At 45.6% G+C, this 16738-nt stretch overlaps 1 protein-coding gene across 5 annotated transcripts in view; it reads left to right on the top strand.

Annotated features, from left to right (window-relative positions):
- Positions 1-16738, top strand: part of JARID2 (jumonji and AT-rich interaction domain containing 2) — a 247619-nt gene that overhangs the window by 107381 nt on the left and 123500 nt on the right. For all 5 annotated transcript variants that reach the window (XR_009543047.1, XM_060163650.1, XM_060163651.1 and 2 more), the window contains exon 2: positions 11945-12080. Coding sequence is in view for 4 of the 5 variants with exons in the window: in XM_060163650.1 (XP_060019633.1) it covers positions 11945-12080 (136 nt within the window). In the remaining variant the exon portion in view is untranslated. The remainder of the gene's footprint in view (positions 1-11944; positions 12081-16738) is intronic.

Below are 16738 nucleotides of genomic sequence, written 5' to 3'. Positions count from 1 at the left end.
TGTATGTATATATGTATGTATGTATGGCTGTATTGGGTCTTGGTTGTTGCGTGTGGGCTTTCTCTAGTTGCAGCGAGCGGGGGCTACTCTGTTGTGGTGTGCGGGCTTCTCATTGTGGTAGTTTCTCGTTGCGGAGCATGGGCTCTAGATTCGTGGGCTTCAGCAGTTGTGGCACGCAGGCTCAGTAGTTGTGGCGCATGGTCTTAGTTGCTCTGCAGCATGTGGGATCTTCCCGGACCAGGGCTCGAACCCGTGTCCCCTGCATTGGCAGGCAGATTCTTAACCACTACACCACCAGGGAAGTCCCTAGAGAGTCTGTTCTTTATTTACTGTTGAATTATTGTTGAAGTCATGATCAATTTTTAGTTAATACACCAGTACTCCTGTTTCCTGATAATCTGTTTTGAGATGGGGATGCAAGGATGAGAGCTATTGTTTCTACTTGAGATGCTCACCCCTTGTCTGTTGGGGGGTAGTGGTGTTGGAAGCTCTAGAGGGGGAAGGACTTAAAACCTCTACGGTAAGTTGGGTTAATGATAATTTTGTAGGCCATGCTAAGAAATTTGGAAATTCCCCCTGTAGTAGCCATTGGGGAGCTATACAGAGCTTTTGAGTAGGGGAAAGAGCCCCTTGGATTGATGGTTCTAGAAAGTAATGCATTGCAGTTATTATTTAGATCATAATCAGAGATTGGGATGGGCAGAGGAATCAGAGTTGAAGGTAGTGGGGGACAGGAAATAGGAAAACCAGGGGAGAGTCAGGTTACCAATAAATTGCATTGGATTTAGCAATTATAATGTGTTTCATGGCAGTGAGAACAGTTTTCATGCAAAGGCGAGGTGGGAGTCAGGTCCCTTGCAAGACTGTGTACACTTGCGGTTCTCAAAGTGTGTTCCCTGACCAGCAGCATCAACATCACCACAGGAGAGCTCTGTGGGTGGCAGCCACAGTGTGTGCTTTATTAAGCTCTGGAGTTGTTGCTCACAAGCTCTCAAGTTGAGAGCCACTCCCTTGGTCATTTGTTTGTACATCAGTAAATAGAGAATTCCAGAACTGGAATCCAGGTCTCTCTTACCCCTGTTAATATGTGTTTATTCTAGTGAAGTATTTTTGAATGCCTGCTGTATACTAGACTCATCTAGTTGGGAGCACGAAGATGAAAAAGACCACGTGGCGGGTCCTCTGGAGTCACACAGGCTAGTCAGGATGCTGTCTGTGTTAACCTCATAACCTCATGTGCATGATTTGGAGATGTTTGTGTGATGCTGCTTCACTGGCTAGTTGTAAAATGTAGAGGACAGAATGCATGAGAAGCAAGTGGTATGTGGCCTGCTACACAGTGACCTGCATTCTCTATTAGTGGGAAGCACTGTTTGGAGGGGTGACAGGCATTAAAATTATTTCTGGAGACCCATGCCTGTAATGACAGGGTGCAAACCAATCCCAGGGTGGTCCTTAACTCTGGGGACCGCTGGAGGAAAAAGTGGGAAAGGACAAATGTGATGCGTTGTCAATTTATGTTAAATTCAAGGACAAAGTTTATTTGTGTACTTACTTTACTATAACTTGAAATTTTTCATAAAATGGCCCCCCCCAAGGCCTTAATGGTTTTACAATGTAGCATGACCAACGAGTCCCCAGCGAATGTATGGACACTTATATGCTTATTTCCAGGATGGAGGTCCTTGATGAGCCAAAAAAGCCAGCAAGTCAGTCAGGTATTGACAGAGCCCCTAAAGTGACCCAGCAGTGTCCCAGGGCCTGGAGGAAGGAACAGGAGGGTAAAAATTGCCCTAAGCCTTCGCCACAGCTCATAGGCCGATAACTTTGGCTGGCCCTGGCAGGAGGCGTCACCCTATTGGTGCTGAGAGACTGGCTGGTGGGGTGCTGGCTTTTGTCTGTTCTTAACCCAGAGGATGAATTTTGTAGGGGAATTCCTTAGAAAATGATTTGAAGGCATGTTAAAGCAGTGTGCATCTTCAGGGCTTCCTTGTAGACGAGAATTTTAGACTTCATCCCCTGAATTGCATGTATATTCCCTGCCAATCTGAAAGGCCACATGTAGCAGAGCAAACTGGAACCACTTTCCTGAGAGTTGTATGGGTGGATATCTGTTCTTACCTACTTTAGACTCTGGCTTTCTTGTGCAAGGTAGTCTCATATTCCAGAAATTGCCTGTTCCTGAGTAGAACATAAAGGTACATGTTTTGAAGAGTCTCAGGGACGTAATGAAACGCACGAGCAAGGAATACAGTCTATTGGAACCCTGTCCAATTAATTATAAGCGTTGCTCTACTACAATGATGATGGAAACATTCTTTAGCTGACCTTTCCATTTTGGCACACACATGGCTGTTGAGTTCTTGAAATGTGTCCACTACAATTTAAGGAACTTAATTTTTTGTGGCTGGAGACTACTGTATTGGATAGTTCAGCTTAGAATATGCCATTTGGGGGATTTGGGGGGGTATTCTTATTAACATGAAAAGGCTGTAGTGATTAAAAGATCCAAATCAGTCAGAATTCTTTTGGGAACCTACTTGTTAATAATTTATTCCCAAATGAGGCCATTTTGGAGTCGCATGTTGGCATTGCTGATACTGGATTGTCCCTCATTCTGATTTCTTTTTCTAAGATATCGGTCAAGTATTGTAATTTGACTTAATTTCGCCCTCATTCTGAAGGTAGATTGCCAGTCTGTTTGCTGCTGGATTCTTGGAGATAATGCTGCTCTAGATCTTGAGTCCTTTTTGATTATGTTGAAACAACAAACTGTCAGACCAAGAATTGCAGGGGGTTGAGTGCTGTGTTGCATGGCCCTCACTGCTGGTCCCTGACTGCACTGTTTAACAGTGAACGTGCGCCGGCGCAGCCCGTGCTGCTGCTGCCTTGACAACGGCGGTGTTGGACACGCTCAGAGGCAAAAGGGCTGACTTGGCAGCTGCCCAGCAGATTTTTATAAAGGCTCAGTTGGTGGCCTGAGATTCAGGCTGTCAGAGTTGTGTTATGCAATAAACCGTTTTCAGCAGAAGTTCTTAATCCAATTTCAGCTGTAGCTTTTTTTTTTTTAAATAGGCGGTAATCAAAGATAAGTACACATTATTTAATGGGAGTTTGGAAGAAGTAAAACTCTCCTTGCATAAGCATTTTCAGACCGTTTGCTTTATCCTGGGAAGCATGTCTGTCGGAGGAAATTTGCTGCTTGAAGTGCTTTTAATGTAAAACCAAGGCAAAGGAACATCATTCACAAGTTCAGTAAGTCAGTGGCTTCCTGGCCACTTATCTAATTTCTAGGTGTGAATATTCCCCGATTTCTCTTTGATGTTTGAGTATTGACAGGTGAACCATTTTATGGAATTTTAAAAAATGGATTAGCATCAAGTCGATTTGAGAAACTGAGTTGATTTCCAATGGAGAAAATATTTTGTTAAAAGGGGAAGAAACAGTAATTTTAGCCTAAGTTGTGCCTCTCTCTCACTCTATCCTTCAGTGTTCTCCCTCTCTCTCTAGCTCTGTAAATCCTCGTTTGTATGGAGTCTGTGCCAAGAATCAACACCCCCAACAAATTACTACTATTATTTCCGATGCCTTTGTTGTTCTCTCAAACTGTTGATGGAAGAGGCTGATATTTCAGACAGCAACCAATTGCCTTAAGTAGGATTATTTAATAGCAGGTATATGCAAAACTTGTGCTCTAGAAAATAAAAGGCATGCATGTAGAGTTTTCCAGACGGTTTTCCCTGGAAGGAGGAAAGGGCTATGAATTCGTTCTCCCCACCTCCCTCCTGGAGCAAGTCTTTTAAATTTGCTTTTCTTGCTGGTCATCTCTTTGCAGCCATCAATTCCCCGCCCCATACCCCGCCTTGCCATTTGGCATTTTCTGTTAATCCAACCCAGGGTGGAATTGAGCACTGGAATTGGACATCACACTTTATTTTTTTAAGAAAAGGAAGTGGAAAGTCACAAATCCCTCCATTTCCAGAGCCTTGACAGAAGTGAGATATATGCATATTGTGGTATTAGTAACTCATCCAGTAGCTCCTGTAATCTAAACACATAATTGTTTGTCTTAGCACTTGTATAAGTTTTTTTAAAAATAAATTTTATTTATTTATTTATTTATGGCTGCATTGGGTCTTCGTTGCTGCACGCAGGCTTTCTCTAGTTGCGGCGAGCAGGGGCCACCCCTCGCTGCAGTGCGCGGGCCTCTCCCGTTGCGGAGCACGGGCTCTAGGCGTGCGGGCTTCAGCAGTTGTAGCACACGGGCTCAGCAGCTGTGGCGCGTGGGCTCCAGAGCTCAGGCACAGTAGTTGTGATGTGTGGGCCTAGTTGCTCCGCGGCACGTGGGATCTTCCTGGACCAGGGTTCGTACCTGTGTCCTGTCGAATTGGCAGGCGGATTCCCAACCACTGCACCACCAGGGAAGCCCTGTATAAGTTTTAATAAGGGGTTTCATGTTAGGAGAAGGTCTTCCTGCCTGTGAACCTGAATGTTCTCTTCTCTCCCAACCTGCACAGCCCCATCTGCTTGGTTTACTTACCGGAGGCTGTGAAGAGCATGTGACGTGCTGTGCTCCCTCCCTGTGGAAGCAGGAGTGTTTTCTGTGGAACGTGGTGGCTTCTGCGTCTGTCCCGTGTGTCGTTACCAGTCCCACCCCCAACCCCCCGCAGGTTGAAATTTAAAACATTGGTGGGAGGTTCTGGATTTCAACTTAAAAACGCAGGTGTGTGTCACACTTTTATCCCACTATGTCGTGGATGTTGGCTTTATTTTATGTGGTGATGTTGTTAAAAATGATCTGTGTGGTAGTGAAGATCTTTTTTTAAAATAATGGATTCAAATCTGCTGGAAGGGGCCTAGTCCCTGGTTGACCTACGTCCCAGTTTTCTATCAGTTGTCCCAGCATCATCATTAGCAGTGCCCTTGGCTGCGATGATGAGTTACTGGTCACTCTACCTGTGATGGATGAGACTCTTACGCAGTTTGCTTGTAAGTAGTGGGAAAGTCACTACCTTCCGTGGGCAGGGGGGACCCATTTCATTTTTAAAATAGTTGTAATTGTTAGAAAATATTTTTTTAAATTTGATCAGAAATGGGCTTCCCTAGAACCTGTGCTTTTTCATCATTGTTTTCCCTCTCTTGAGTCAAGATGGCCTGAATTTGAAACCATGAAAAAAATGGAGACATAGAGAAATTGCATAAGGATGCTTTGAGAGATGCCCATAGAATTGATATTCTTTCAGTTCTAGAAGCCGGTTGTAAAGGCCAGTGAGAGGAACTCCCTCCCTCCTTCCTTTCCTCTCCTCTGCCTTCTCCTCTTAGTAGTTTCCAGCTCTAGCTGATGCATGAGTTGTTTGTTTTTCATATAACATTTATATTCGCCCCTTGAAATTAGTAATTTTAATGGTGCTTTCATTTAGCAGCCAATGTGAGTTGCCCTTTTGATGTTTTCTCTTTAATAACAAATTTCTGAGTTTAGAATTTCGCTTCCTGATCTGGCACCTGCCCCGTAGTGGGCCGGCGGACTCATAGCGGGTTCCTGAGGTGCTCCTGCTTCTCTCCAGCCACGGCGCCTTTGGGCAAGACCCTGAAACTCATCTCTGAATGATAACCACGAGTTTCGTGATTCCGTCCTTTCCCATCCCTTTTAAACTAAAGGGAGAAAGCATGGTGTGGCCCTTGTCTGAAGGGGAGGCCGAGCAGAGAATCACGAGCATTAACTGTGCAAGCAAGTGCTGAGCCCAACGTCTGGTATACAGCGAGCACCCAGGAGACGTTTGCCATTGTCATACAGTTGGCACTCCACAACCGTGGGTTCTGCATTCCTGGATTCAACCAATGGCAGATTGGAAACATTCAGGAAAAATCTTCCAGAAAGATACAAAAAGCAAAACTTGACTTTGCTCCACCAGCAAATATGTAAATACTTGCCCCACCAGTAAAAATGTAAATAACATTTACATTGTGTTAGGTATTACAAGTAATCTAGAGCTGATTTAAAGTGTACAGTAGGAAGGATGTGGATGTAGGTAGGTTATATGCAGACCTACCTTTATATAATAACCTATATAATGGTTATTATATAAAATAACCATTTTATATAACAGACTTGAGCCTCCTGGGACTTTGGTATCTGTGCGGGGTCCTGGAGCCAATCCCCCGTGGATAACAAGGGATGACTGCAATCATTATCGCTTTTTATATACTTCCCTTATGACTGCAGGGGTATTGTCCTCTGCCTGGCACCTGTTTTGTAAGCTTGAGTGACCTAGACGTCCCTGTTTCCTTGCACTAAAGCATCTGGGCGCTCAGAAGAGGATTGGAAGCCCAGCTTGGTGAAAAGCTGGCCATCACTGGAGAGCAGAAGCCCGGGAAGGCTTGGCCCAGGCCTGTGGCTGAATGGAGGGCATGGCTTTACTGTATCACTGACCTGATCAGTTTTGACACAGTCAATTAGAAGAACTCTTGGTGTAGTTAGAGCATGTTAAATCAATAACCCAGTGTTTTGAAGTGTGGGCCATGGAGGGGCAGTTTGAATGGTCAGCAAATTTATTTATATGAAGATCCTTTTTGGGCTTTATTTAAACTAACGTTGATTTGATTTTATGCCGTCAGTGGAGGTTGGGCTGGGCACTCAAGCACATTGAAAACAGTCATGCATGCCACGCCCATGTCCACAAACCCAGCCCTTCTCCATGACGGTGTGTGTGGGGAAGACACAGCAACCTGCACCCAGTAAATCCCGTACCTTCTTTTCTGTCCTGTCCAGTAAACCTGGGTAAGGAGGACAACTTGGTTTATGGTCTCATTCACACATGACCCTCTGTGGCCTGTTGTGTTGGTTTTTATTTTTGTTTTTTACCTTAGAGGTCAGGAGAGCATCACAGAAAAATAATTCTACAACTGGGAGCTGTGATTTTTGTTGGATTGGAGCCTTCCTTTGGGTTTTGTTGCTTTGTAGTGGGGGGGACAAAAAAGGATCCCCCGCCCCCCCCAATAAAATCACCTTGGAGGGTACAGTTAACTGCAAGCTTAATGAGGTCCTGCTGTGTAATGTGGCTACTAAAATGTATCCCAGCTTCTGGATTGTGCACGGAAATAGAAATGATCTTATTGCATGTGTTGGTCCTGTTGTTCTAGAGTGTTATTCACATGTTGGAATGTGTGTTTAATTCTGGATGTCACCTTTTTAAAGGGAAGTCATTCCAAATTGGGTAATCAGAGAATGAGGGTTTGAGACATCATGTCACATAAGAATGATTCAAGGAACTATCCACTACTTGTCTTAGCTTTTTTGTTGATTTCGCTTTTGCTATTTGGTCGCTTGTTTTAGTTCAGTGAACAGACGTCAAAGGGAAGAGTTCTCAGAATATGTTAATATAGACTTCTGTATTCTGACAGTAGAAATGGCAACAGTTAGATGGATGTTAGAAGTATTCATCTTGGGGTTTCACCTCATCTTTCTTTACCTTTGCCTGTATTGTGATGGAGGTTAGAAAGTGACGTGAAATGGGCAGGATGGGGAACTAGTGTGTACAGCAGAGCTTCTGAAACTTTAATGTGCATGGGAATCACCAGAGGATCTTAAAATGAGCCTGCATTTCTAACAAGATGCCAAGCGGTTAAGGCACTGGTGGTCTTTGGAGCACACTTGGAGTTGCAACGGTGTGGAAGGATGTACAACAAGGCTGTTATATCTCTAACCTGGACTGTGGGCTTTGGAGAATTGTTAGATGGTGCTGTTTACTGCAAGGTGTGTAGTGTCTTCATGTGCTTACCTTCTGTGCCCCTTTTTCTTACATGTCTGTTATAAAACTTGGGCAGCATGAGGTTATGCTGTTATTTTTCCTTTTAATGAAAAGATTATGTATGACCATAAACATTCTAGTTTAATTCCTGACCTGTTGCCATTTTCAAAGTTATTTCAAAGAATGGTAGACATTTTACAAATGCAAAGAAAACCCTGTCACTTTTACTTTTAAAGGTCTTGTTACTCAGTCTTCCATTTGCCAAAGAAAGTGATTTTTCGCAGTTAATAGCCAAGTGAATCTAGATCTATGTGAAGATTCCTTGCCCCCCCGCCCCCCCTACAGCCAGCAGACCCAATTATTTTTGTTTATTTCAGTGTTTGCAAAGCATCTTTTGGGCTTGGGGAGAAACAAGTAAGAGATTGGGGGAATGAGGAAAGGTGGCGTGTCATCGGGAGCCTGATTGTTCTTCTTAAGTTTTAGATGGTCTGTTAACCTAGAGGTCTTATGGAAACTCCAAATGACAAGAGCTGTTTTTAAATCAATAATGCAGTTCACAAGAATAGACACACACTCTGGGCAGCTGAATTTGCATCAGAATGAGGCTGCTAGACTCCATATCAGTGGCTATGCCTCCTCCTGTGTCTGCCTTTATTAAGCTGACCAGTAAAGTAGAATGGACTGAATGCTTGGCTACTTTGTTCCTCGGGAAGAAGAACAGGGAGAACTCAGAAGGGGTATTTTGTGAATGAACTGGTTGGTGTTTAGCTGAGGGTAAGGGACTGCAACAGGGGCCGCGGATTTGGGCCCTGTAAGGCCATGTGGACTTGGAGATGGGCGCTGTTTTTTGCAGGGAGCTCTAGGTGGTGGCAGAAGGGGTGGTGTGGCCCCTGTGTTAGGACAGTGACACGCTTACTGCTGAGAATGTGAGGTGTCGCCTGGCCCTGTTGGATTAGTCACCGTGGGGAGTGTTTTTGGGGAGGAGCTGTGGTTTCAGTCAGGAATTAGAGTGATTTCAGGCACTTCACTTAACCCATGCTGGAAGTTAGGCACTGGCAGGCCAAGTGTGGGTAATGGTACATGGGAGGTGTGGGGCTGAGTTTGTACAGTTTTCAGAAATCCTGAGCTCTCACCTGTCAGGCGTGTTTCAGGTGCTGAGCAGGAGAAACGATTTCCTGACTCCATGGAGACATTACTTCTAAATAAGACAGCTACTGAAAAGGGGGCGATATAACAGAGGGCTGGACTTAAAGGTCATAGAAGCTCTTGGGCTGGGGGGTGGCCGGGGAAGAGGGGGGTTCACCTGAGTTGCTTGACTTCTGGTGAGGGAGTTAGTTACGTCTGGGTTGTTTTCCAGAGCACTCAGTACTTGGTCCTTCAGAACTATGATAAGGGTGGGTAAGCGTTAGGCCTCTGAAATACCTTCTTTCCGGCTTTCCAGGACTCGCAGCTTAGGTTGCACAGCCCTGTGCTGCCTCGTGGTTGGTGCAGGCCCACCTTGCTAGCCTCCCAGTAGGGAGGGGTGTAAGCGGAATGTAGCGATTCATCGTGACTCTGCAGCTGTGAATGGCAGTTGGATTTCTAATCTCTGAATTCTTACCTGCTGAGCTTTTGGAAACAGAGCAGAGCCGACTTCTTACCTGCTAGGTTTGCACTTTGCATCAACACTGAGGGAAGTCTTGACCAGCATTCTAGATTATAAAAGAACTCGTGTGTGTGTGTGTGTGTGTGTGTGTGTGTGTGTGTGTGTGTGTGTGTGTGTGTGTTGTTTTGTTTGATTTTTAATGTCTAGAACTGGAAACCCCATACTCTGTGTCCTGGATTTGCTTCTCCTGTATTTAAAGTACTTTATAGGGGTCATGGGGCTGCTGGTGTCAACTAAGTGAACCTTAAATGCATCTTCCTTTGCAGGAGTTTTCCTCTCACATGGTTTATGTTTTAATTAGATATTAGTTGTCGGGGTATAATTCTCCCATATGGAGGCCTGGAGCCCAAATGAAGGCACCAGTCTGAACAGGAAGCAGTAAATCGTCACAGGAATTTTACACTGAAAGCTATTTTGGGGCTTTACAATTTATAAACTCTGTGTATGTAGGAAATAATCATTTATAATCACAGCCTGGCTTGTTGTGGAGACCTGAATGCTGAGGGTAGGAACCTGGGGGTGGTGAAGAGAATTCTGCCCGACAGACTTCCCTGGATCCTGAAAGGTGGAATTCAGCCCAATGAGCATGAACTCTTCCCGAGGTTAAGATTATCATTCAGTTGAAACCAAAATGCTAGAGAGGCATTTTCACGCACACTGAGGGGAGTTGCTTGTTGCCAAGAGTGATTCATTGTGCTTTCCACGTGTTGTGTAGCTGAACCATTTGCCTCTTACGCAGGTTGGTTCCTTGGGCTTCTCAGGTGGGGTCTGGTGAGAGCGCTTCGTTTTCCTGGTTTTCAGCCATGCAATTGGCAGGTCTCTGGTGACTCGGACCCAGTGGTGGTTAAGAAGTAACGTGTGTTCCTCCCGCAGGGTGGAGGCCAAGTCTGCCTTCAGCCTTCATGTGTGGACTCGACCACCACCCTGGTCTGTAGATGCCTTGTCTGTCTTAGGAGAGCGACTGGGGACACAGGATGTGCCTTCTGCCTCTGGAGGTGCTGGAAGCCTCGGCTTGGCAGGTCTGCAGAAGTGAAGGACATCCGGGCTAGGTGGAAATCCTAGCTCTTTTCTCCCAGGCCTTCTCTTCCCCTTGTTATGGAAATGGAGAATCACTGTCATTCTAAGAAATTCTGGAAGCTTAACAGGAGCACCGCCTCAGTTATTTAGGGTTTTAGAGTCTGTGTGGTTGGATTTCTAAGATGTTGTGTGTGTTTATGCAGCGTTTAGGAATTTGTGAGCTGGAGACCTTGGATAATCTATTTCCCTTATCTCGGCCCCTGGAGGGTTTAGTTGGCCGGGTAAGTGGCAGGGAGTAAAAAAACCCAGTTCTGTTGAATGTTGAGTGTAATAGCACCAGCCTGACTCTAGGGTATTTGGCCTCCTGTTTGAACAAAAGGAACCTGAGTATCCCAAATCCTGCTTTACTGGGGTATTAATGTTTTCCTTATTAAGGCCCCAAATAACTGAGAAGCCCATAATCCTTCCATCTCTAAATTGAACTCATAAAATGCTTAAGTCTTGAAGTAGATGTGTGACTGTAAGAACTTGTTAGATTAGCAAACAGTAGGCAGATATCCACAGAAGAGAACCTGTGAGTATCCCAAGCTGTGTGAAGCAACTCTTTAAACCTTAAAATAAAAAACTCTCTTGCCGGTTCCCTAAAACAGTGAACTCATTTGGGGCACCGGTATCGACCATCTCCGTCTTCCCAGACTTGGCTGTCGTCCTGCCTCAATCCCTGCTGGTCTGCAGTCTGTCGTTCTGTGTTTACTACTGGAATTGCTGGAGTGCCCTCTGGTTCTTTGGTGTGCCCCCCGCCTCACCTTTATTTTGACATAAGGGAGCCACACTTTTAAATGAGGATCTTCAAGACCTATTGTATGTATTCTTTTTCAAAAATCATCCCCCCATTCCCCTGCCACCCCGTTCTCTAGTCCACAAAGATCCATTGCCCTTTTCTGCAGTGGTCCCTCTCCCTCTCTCGTTTTTGTGATTCATTACCTTAAAAGGCCAGTACAGATCCAGTTTCATTTCTTCTGACGGAACTGTAAATTCCTTGAAAGTAGCACCAAACCACAACACAAACAGTAAGTAAACTTTCCAAAGGGTTGTAGCTCGTGTCTGTAAGGTGCCTACATTCTGGCATTATTCGCTTTAAAGAACTCCAGTACAGTGATGCATTACACCTCCTGTTGTGACTGCAATAACTCCTTTTTTTCCTAAACTTTGCCAGGAATATAAAACTTCTCTATTACCAGTGAATGATGGGATTTGGTGCGGGGCATGTAAAGGAAGTGCGATGCTTGTGTCTCTCCTCCAGTCCCTTTACAGCCTGAGGGGTAGCTCTTTGCTTGTGGTCTCTCCAGGAGGGGCCAGTGCCCTCCCTCCACTATAGGAGGTAGTTCTGAGCTCCAGAACTTGGTCTCAGTCACTTAATACTTGTTTGGGATTTGTTGGTTTTTTTTTTTTAAAGTTTATTCTGACTCTTAATTAACATTTGCTTGCTTTCCGTTAAGTAATCCCCTCTCCCCATTCTTCCTTGTTTCTCCAGGATGACAGTGATGGGATTCCGTGGTCAGAAGAAAGGGTGGTACGTAAAGTCCTTTATTTGTCTCTGAAGGAGTTCAAGAATGCCCAGAAGAGGCAGCATGGTGAAGGCATTGCTGGGAGCCTGAAAGCAGTGAATGGTGAGTGGCCTGTTTTGTTGTTTTGGATGATGTCTCTGGGCCTGGCCTTGTTTCCGAAATGGATGTGCTTTGGGCGGCTCGTGCTTCGCAGGCTGGGCCCCTAACGGCAGTTATTCTGGACATCCTGCTGGGTTTATAGATTTGTTTTGATGCTCCTTTGTATGTTGCATAATATAATTGGCAAGGTGCCTTAGTCTGCGCCCTATAGACAAGACCAGGGCTGCGATCTGGTTTCTGCCCGTTCTTGGATTGAGCGTGGAGCCTGACTTACAGGTTTTTCTGTGAATATCTGTCTTTCTACCCGAGTATGAGGGCAGAAGAAGCCTTTGATGATCTCGCTGAAATGGGGCAACTTCGGTGCTTACGCCCTGTTTATATAGGAAGTAGCCTGAACCGGTGGGCCTGCTGCCCTTCTCGCTCTCTCTCTGGCTCAACAGCCTCCTCAGGCCCTGCTTCCTTCCTTGTTGATCAAGCTGGCAGGTGGCCGCACAGCCACAGGTGGGCAGTGGAGGCAGAGTTCCCGTGCGTCCGAAGCGTCCCTCATCCTGGATGGGTATCAAGTGGGTCCTTGAAGCCTGGAGAGAAACATGCTCCTGTCTGAGTTTATTCTGGTGTCTGTTTTTAACAGGGTTAGTGTGACTCGGATGAAATCATCCAGTGAACACCGTTTCAGAACTAGCGTTTGGTTACTATTTATATTTTATTTCGGGGGTTGTGGCTGCGGCTGTATTCCACAGCCTCTCTTGTTCTCGTTAATCTCCTAGAATCTTAGATAAATGTGAATGAATTGACCGTGTTCTGGTTTGTACTTGTTTGGAGTGAGGAGATAAGGAAGAGGAGATCCTATTATTCTTTTTTTAATTTTTTTTACGGTACGCGGGCCTCTCACTGTTGTGGCCTCTCCCGCTGCGGAGCACAGGCCCCGGATGCGCAGGCTCAGCGGCCATGGCTCACGGGCCCAGCCGCTCCGCGGCATGTGGGATCTTCCCGGACCGGGGCACGAACCCGCGTCCCCTGCATCGGCAGGCGGACTCCCAACCACTGCGCCACCAGGGAAGCCCCTATTATTCTTTTTGAGGTCTGGCTGTGATCCTCCGGTAAGAGTCATCACACATGGGGAACCTGACATCTTGCCAGGGGGCAGAGCGACAGGCTGACTTAGGGCGTCCAGTTTTTTTCCATCCTGCTTAGCTGTAAGGTGAGTTGTCTGGGAGCCTCTTGTTGGAACCAGTGCTTCCAGACAGGACCTTCTGGCGCTCCCTTTCCACAAGGCCGTGGCGGGGTGTTCTGACGTGGCCTTCCTGAACACCACCGGGGTCTGCCCTGCCATTCACCCAGGTTCTGTCACCCTCTTCTAGCACTGTGTGACTTGAAACAAGCACTGCCTGAAGTCTGAGCCAATGTGTATGGGAAAGGCCCGTTTTGCATCTTTCACACGTGCAGAGGCAAAATAATTTGAGGAATCTGTTGCCACAGTTAGTTACACAGCCTGGACCCCTATCTGTTCATGGGTCTCCTACCAGGTAGGGACCCCGCCATTTCTTGGCTGCCTGTAATGGAGTAATTGCTAAGCCATGTGTCTTTTTAGAGAGCATTTGACGTGATCAGTCTTGTTGACGTTGCTTCACATTGAACATACTGTTCTGCTCTTAAGTTTTTGAGGGGAGGGTGACGGGGGGAGAATATCACTGGATCCTGGGGTTATAGTAGAGCAGTGGCTGCTGCTACGGGGTTAGATTTTACTGCTGTGACAAGGCATGCTCTCATTCTCTTGTTCTGGAGCGGTGATGCCTTCGTGCTTTAGGAATCTTTTAACAACTAAAAAACCCACCCAACTGGGAAAAATCCGCTTTTAGGACAAGAAGGTAGCCGGGTGTCCAGGATTGAATAATGGTGGAATTTGGGTAAAAGAACAAAAGCTAAGATAAAGCATTCAAGAAGCAACTAGTGCTGCCGGCTAGTTGGCCAAATGTAGCTCCTGTTTTCATTGGCATACTCGGGGCTTGACGATCCCGAGGAAGGAATTCTAAGAAAAGTTGGCACGTACATGTCTATTGGGATCATTGAAGACTTTAAATCATTCTTTTACCACCTCCATAAAAAAGGTGGTCTTTGTTGTTTGTCGTGGTAGTTTGCCTTTCACCCTGATGCAGACTGACTTGCCTTTCCCTCCCTCCCTCCCTCCCTCCCTCCTCCCCCCTCTTTTGGTTGTGAAGTTGGTGTCTGCATGCCCTTTTCTGGTTCATGTTGGTGTTTGTGCAGGCTGTATTCCAAGGCCACCTTTTTGTTATTCCGCATGTTGGATTTCGATAGCAATTCTAAGTAAATACATCTCCTCGTTTTAGAACTTGTGTGTGTTTTAAGCATAATTTTCTTAAAGGCAGCTAGCATGTTAAACAATGTGTGCTTTCTTATTCGGGGGCTACTGGAAAGCATGGAAACCAGACGCGTTACCATGGGAATAAGTCCCTCTCTGTAGGTCCCAGAATCTCAAGGGTGCTGTCCTAGGGGGGTGTGATCCAGAGAAAGCTGAAGTAGCCGGCAGCCTCCAAGGCTCTTGGTGGGGATGGGTAGTGAGAACTGCAAGCAGCCTTCTCTCTGAAGGTGTGTACATATGTGTACATATGTGTGTACATATGTGCGCGTCTACATTTATCACTCAAGTTTGAGTGGATGCGTTATAACAGATCATCATTCGTATGCTGTGCAGTAGAGTGACCTTGTCTGGCGCTGTACATCACAGCACACTGTTTGGGGTTCTTCATCGTGGGGCAAGTGAAGATAGGTTAGTGGTGGGGCAAGAGTGGTTTTAACAGTCATGCCTTTCCTTTCCATTTCTCTTTTCATTTTTTTGGTCCCCTACCCCCTCGAGGTTCCCTTTCAAAAGTTGAAATAATTCCATTGTTTTAGTTTTAATTGTGACAGAAAGTTATCTGACAGTAGAATTTGAAGCTGTCCAGTACAGAGCCCTTGCTGGGAGGTGTGGTATGAAACTGGACGGGACAGACGTGAGAGTAGGTGCCTGCACCCCGGCTAGGGCGGTGTTGGTGGGGCTTCTGCCCCCTGTGCTCCCTTTCTCATGCTTCATGGCTTGAGGATCGTGGGTAGGGAGGTACCTCTGAGACCTGTGGGGTTTCTGTCTGTGAGGGCAAGATGACATTCTTGTTGGTGGGCTGTGAGTGTGTTCTCTGTGGTAGTAACTTCCTAATTGCACATGGTTATTTATGCTGCAGTAGCAGAATTGGAATTACGGCTCAAGTAACTTTGAATCCAGTACTTATTTTAGAATCCAGAATGGAGGAAAATGGCATCCTATCTTTGCAACAGTAGTATTGAAAACAAGGTGTTTTGTTTTCCCCCCTATATTTCAAAGCAAAGAGGTTTCTTGGTTATTGGTCTTGCCAGAGTTTCCTGGGAAAATTCAATTTTAAAATAATATCTTGAGTTCACAGTAGAATGGGCTTGACATAATTTTTATCTAATTGGGAAATGAATTGACATCACTTCTGCGAAATCACAGGCATGCTAGGATGATGAACAAGCAGCCCCCTGCCCTGGCCTCCTGTGTGAGGAGGGTCGGGGGCTGGCGTCTGCTAACAGGGTGCCAACAACAGCAGCTTGTCTGAGTGCCTGGGCTCAGCCACGCCCCTTGTGCAGGTCTGGTAGAGACGTAATAAGCCAAGCAGACATAAGATAGTAGAGAGACCTCATACTTTATGTCATAAAATCCATGTTTGCCATCAGTCTTGGTTTGTGGTTCCGAAGTGACGAGGGAAGAATTTTTTTTTGTCCTACTGGAGGTAACGAATCTTGAGTCTGGGACATCCCAGTGGGTTGTCTGTAGGAATTGAAGCCGTTGTTACACAGCTTGTTGGCTGTAGCCAGGCTTCAGGGGAGGCGATGCTAAGGTTTCTGCTGGATGTGAGCCTTCTGTCTACTCTCTGCTGTAGATGGTGCCACTTTTCCCGGCAGTAATAAATTGACAAAAGCTTCAGAAAGGCTGGCAGAGGCAGAGGCCTCGGCCACTCTGAGGGCCCTTGGCCTGCTGGGGCTGAAATTAGGGACATTTAAATAATAACATGCTACACAAATAATGAGTACACATAATTACACAGTAAGAGAGGGGAGCTATTAGCTGTATTTGAATTTCATTTGCTTCCTATAAATTTCATCTGAGATCCAGCAAACCCTGTGGCCAGCTAAAGCATCTTGACTAGATTTAAGGGAAGCTGGACTCTTTTTTCTTAGAATTTTACAGTAGTTGTGATAGCTGGAACCTATACTGAGCTCTTGCTTTTTGCCAGTTATTGTTCTAGCATTTCACCTGTATTTTGCTCATTTAACTTTCAGAACCAACCATTTTCTAGAAATATAGGAAACTGCAGTAGGGCGGATTAGCAATTTGCTTACACTACTAGTATGGGGCAGAGCCAGGATTTAAACCCCAGCTTTCTCCTTTGCTTATAATAGCCACCACTTAAATAAATAGAAGTAGTTTTGGAACCCCCTATAAAGATAGGATTTCAAAAATACAAAATTGTAGGAATACTTTTTTTTTCAAATAGCAATTTCTTTTGAAGGAGATTTGTGAAATCTTTCGTTGGCAAAGAGACCTCAGAAGTGAGGGGCAGTACAAGTATTTATTCATGTGACCATGG

The sequence above is a fragment of the Lagenorhynchus albirostris genome, chromosome 10 (genome assembly GCF_949774975.1).
Source record: "Lagenorhynchus albirostris chromosome 10, mLagAlb1.1, whole genome shotgun sequence".
Lineage (NCBI taxonomy): Eukaryota > Metazoa > Chordata > Mammalia > Artiodactyla > Delphinidae > Lagenorhynchus > Lagenorhynchus albirostris.
Note: the sequence above shows the minus strand (reverse complement) of the source record. Positions and strands in the feature narration are given on the sequence as shown.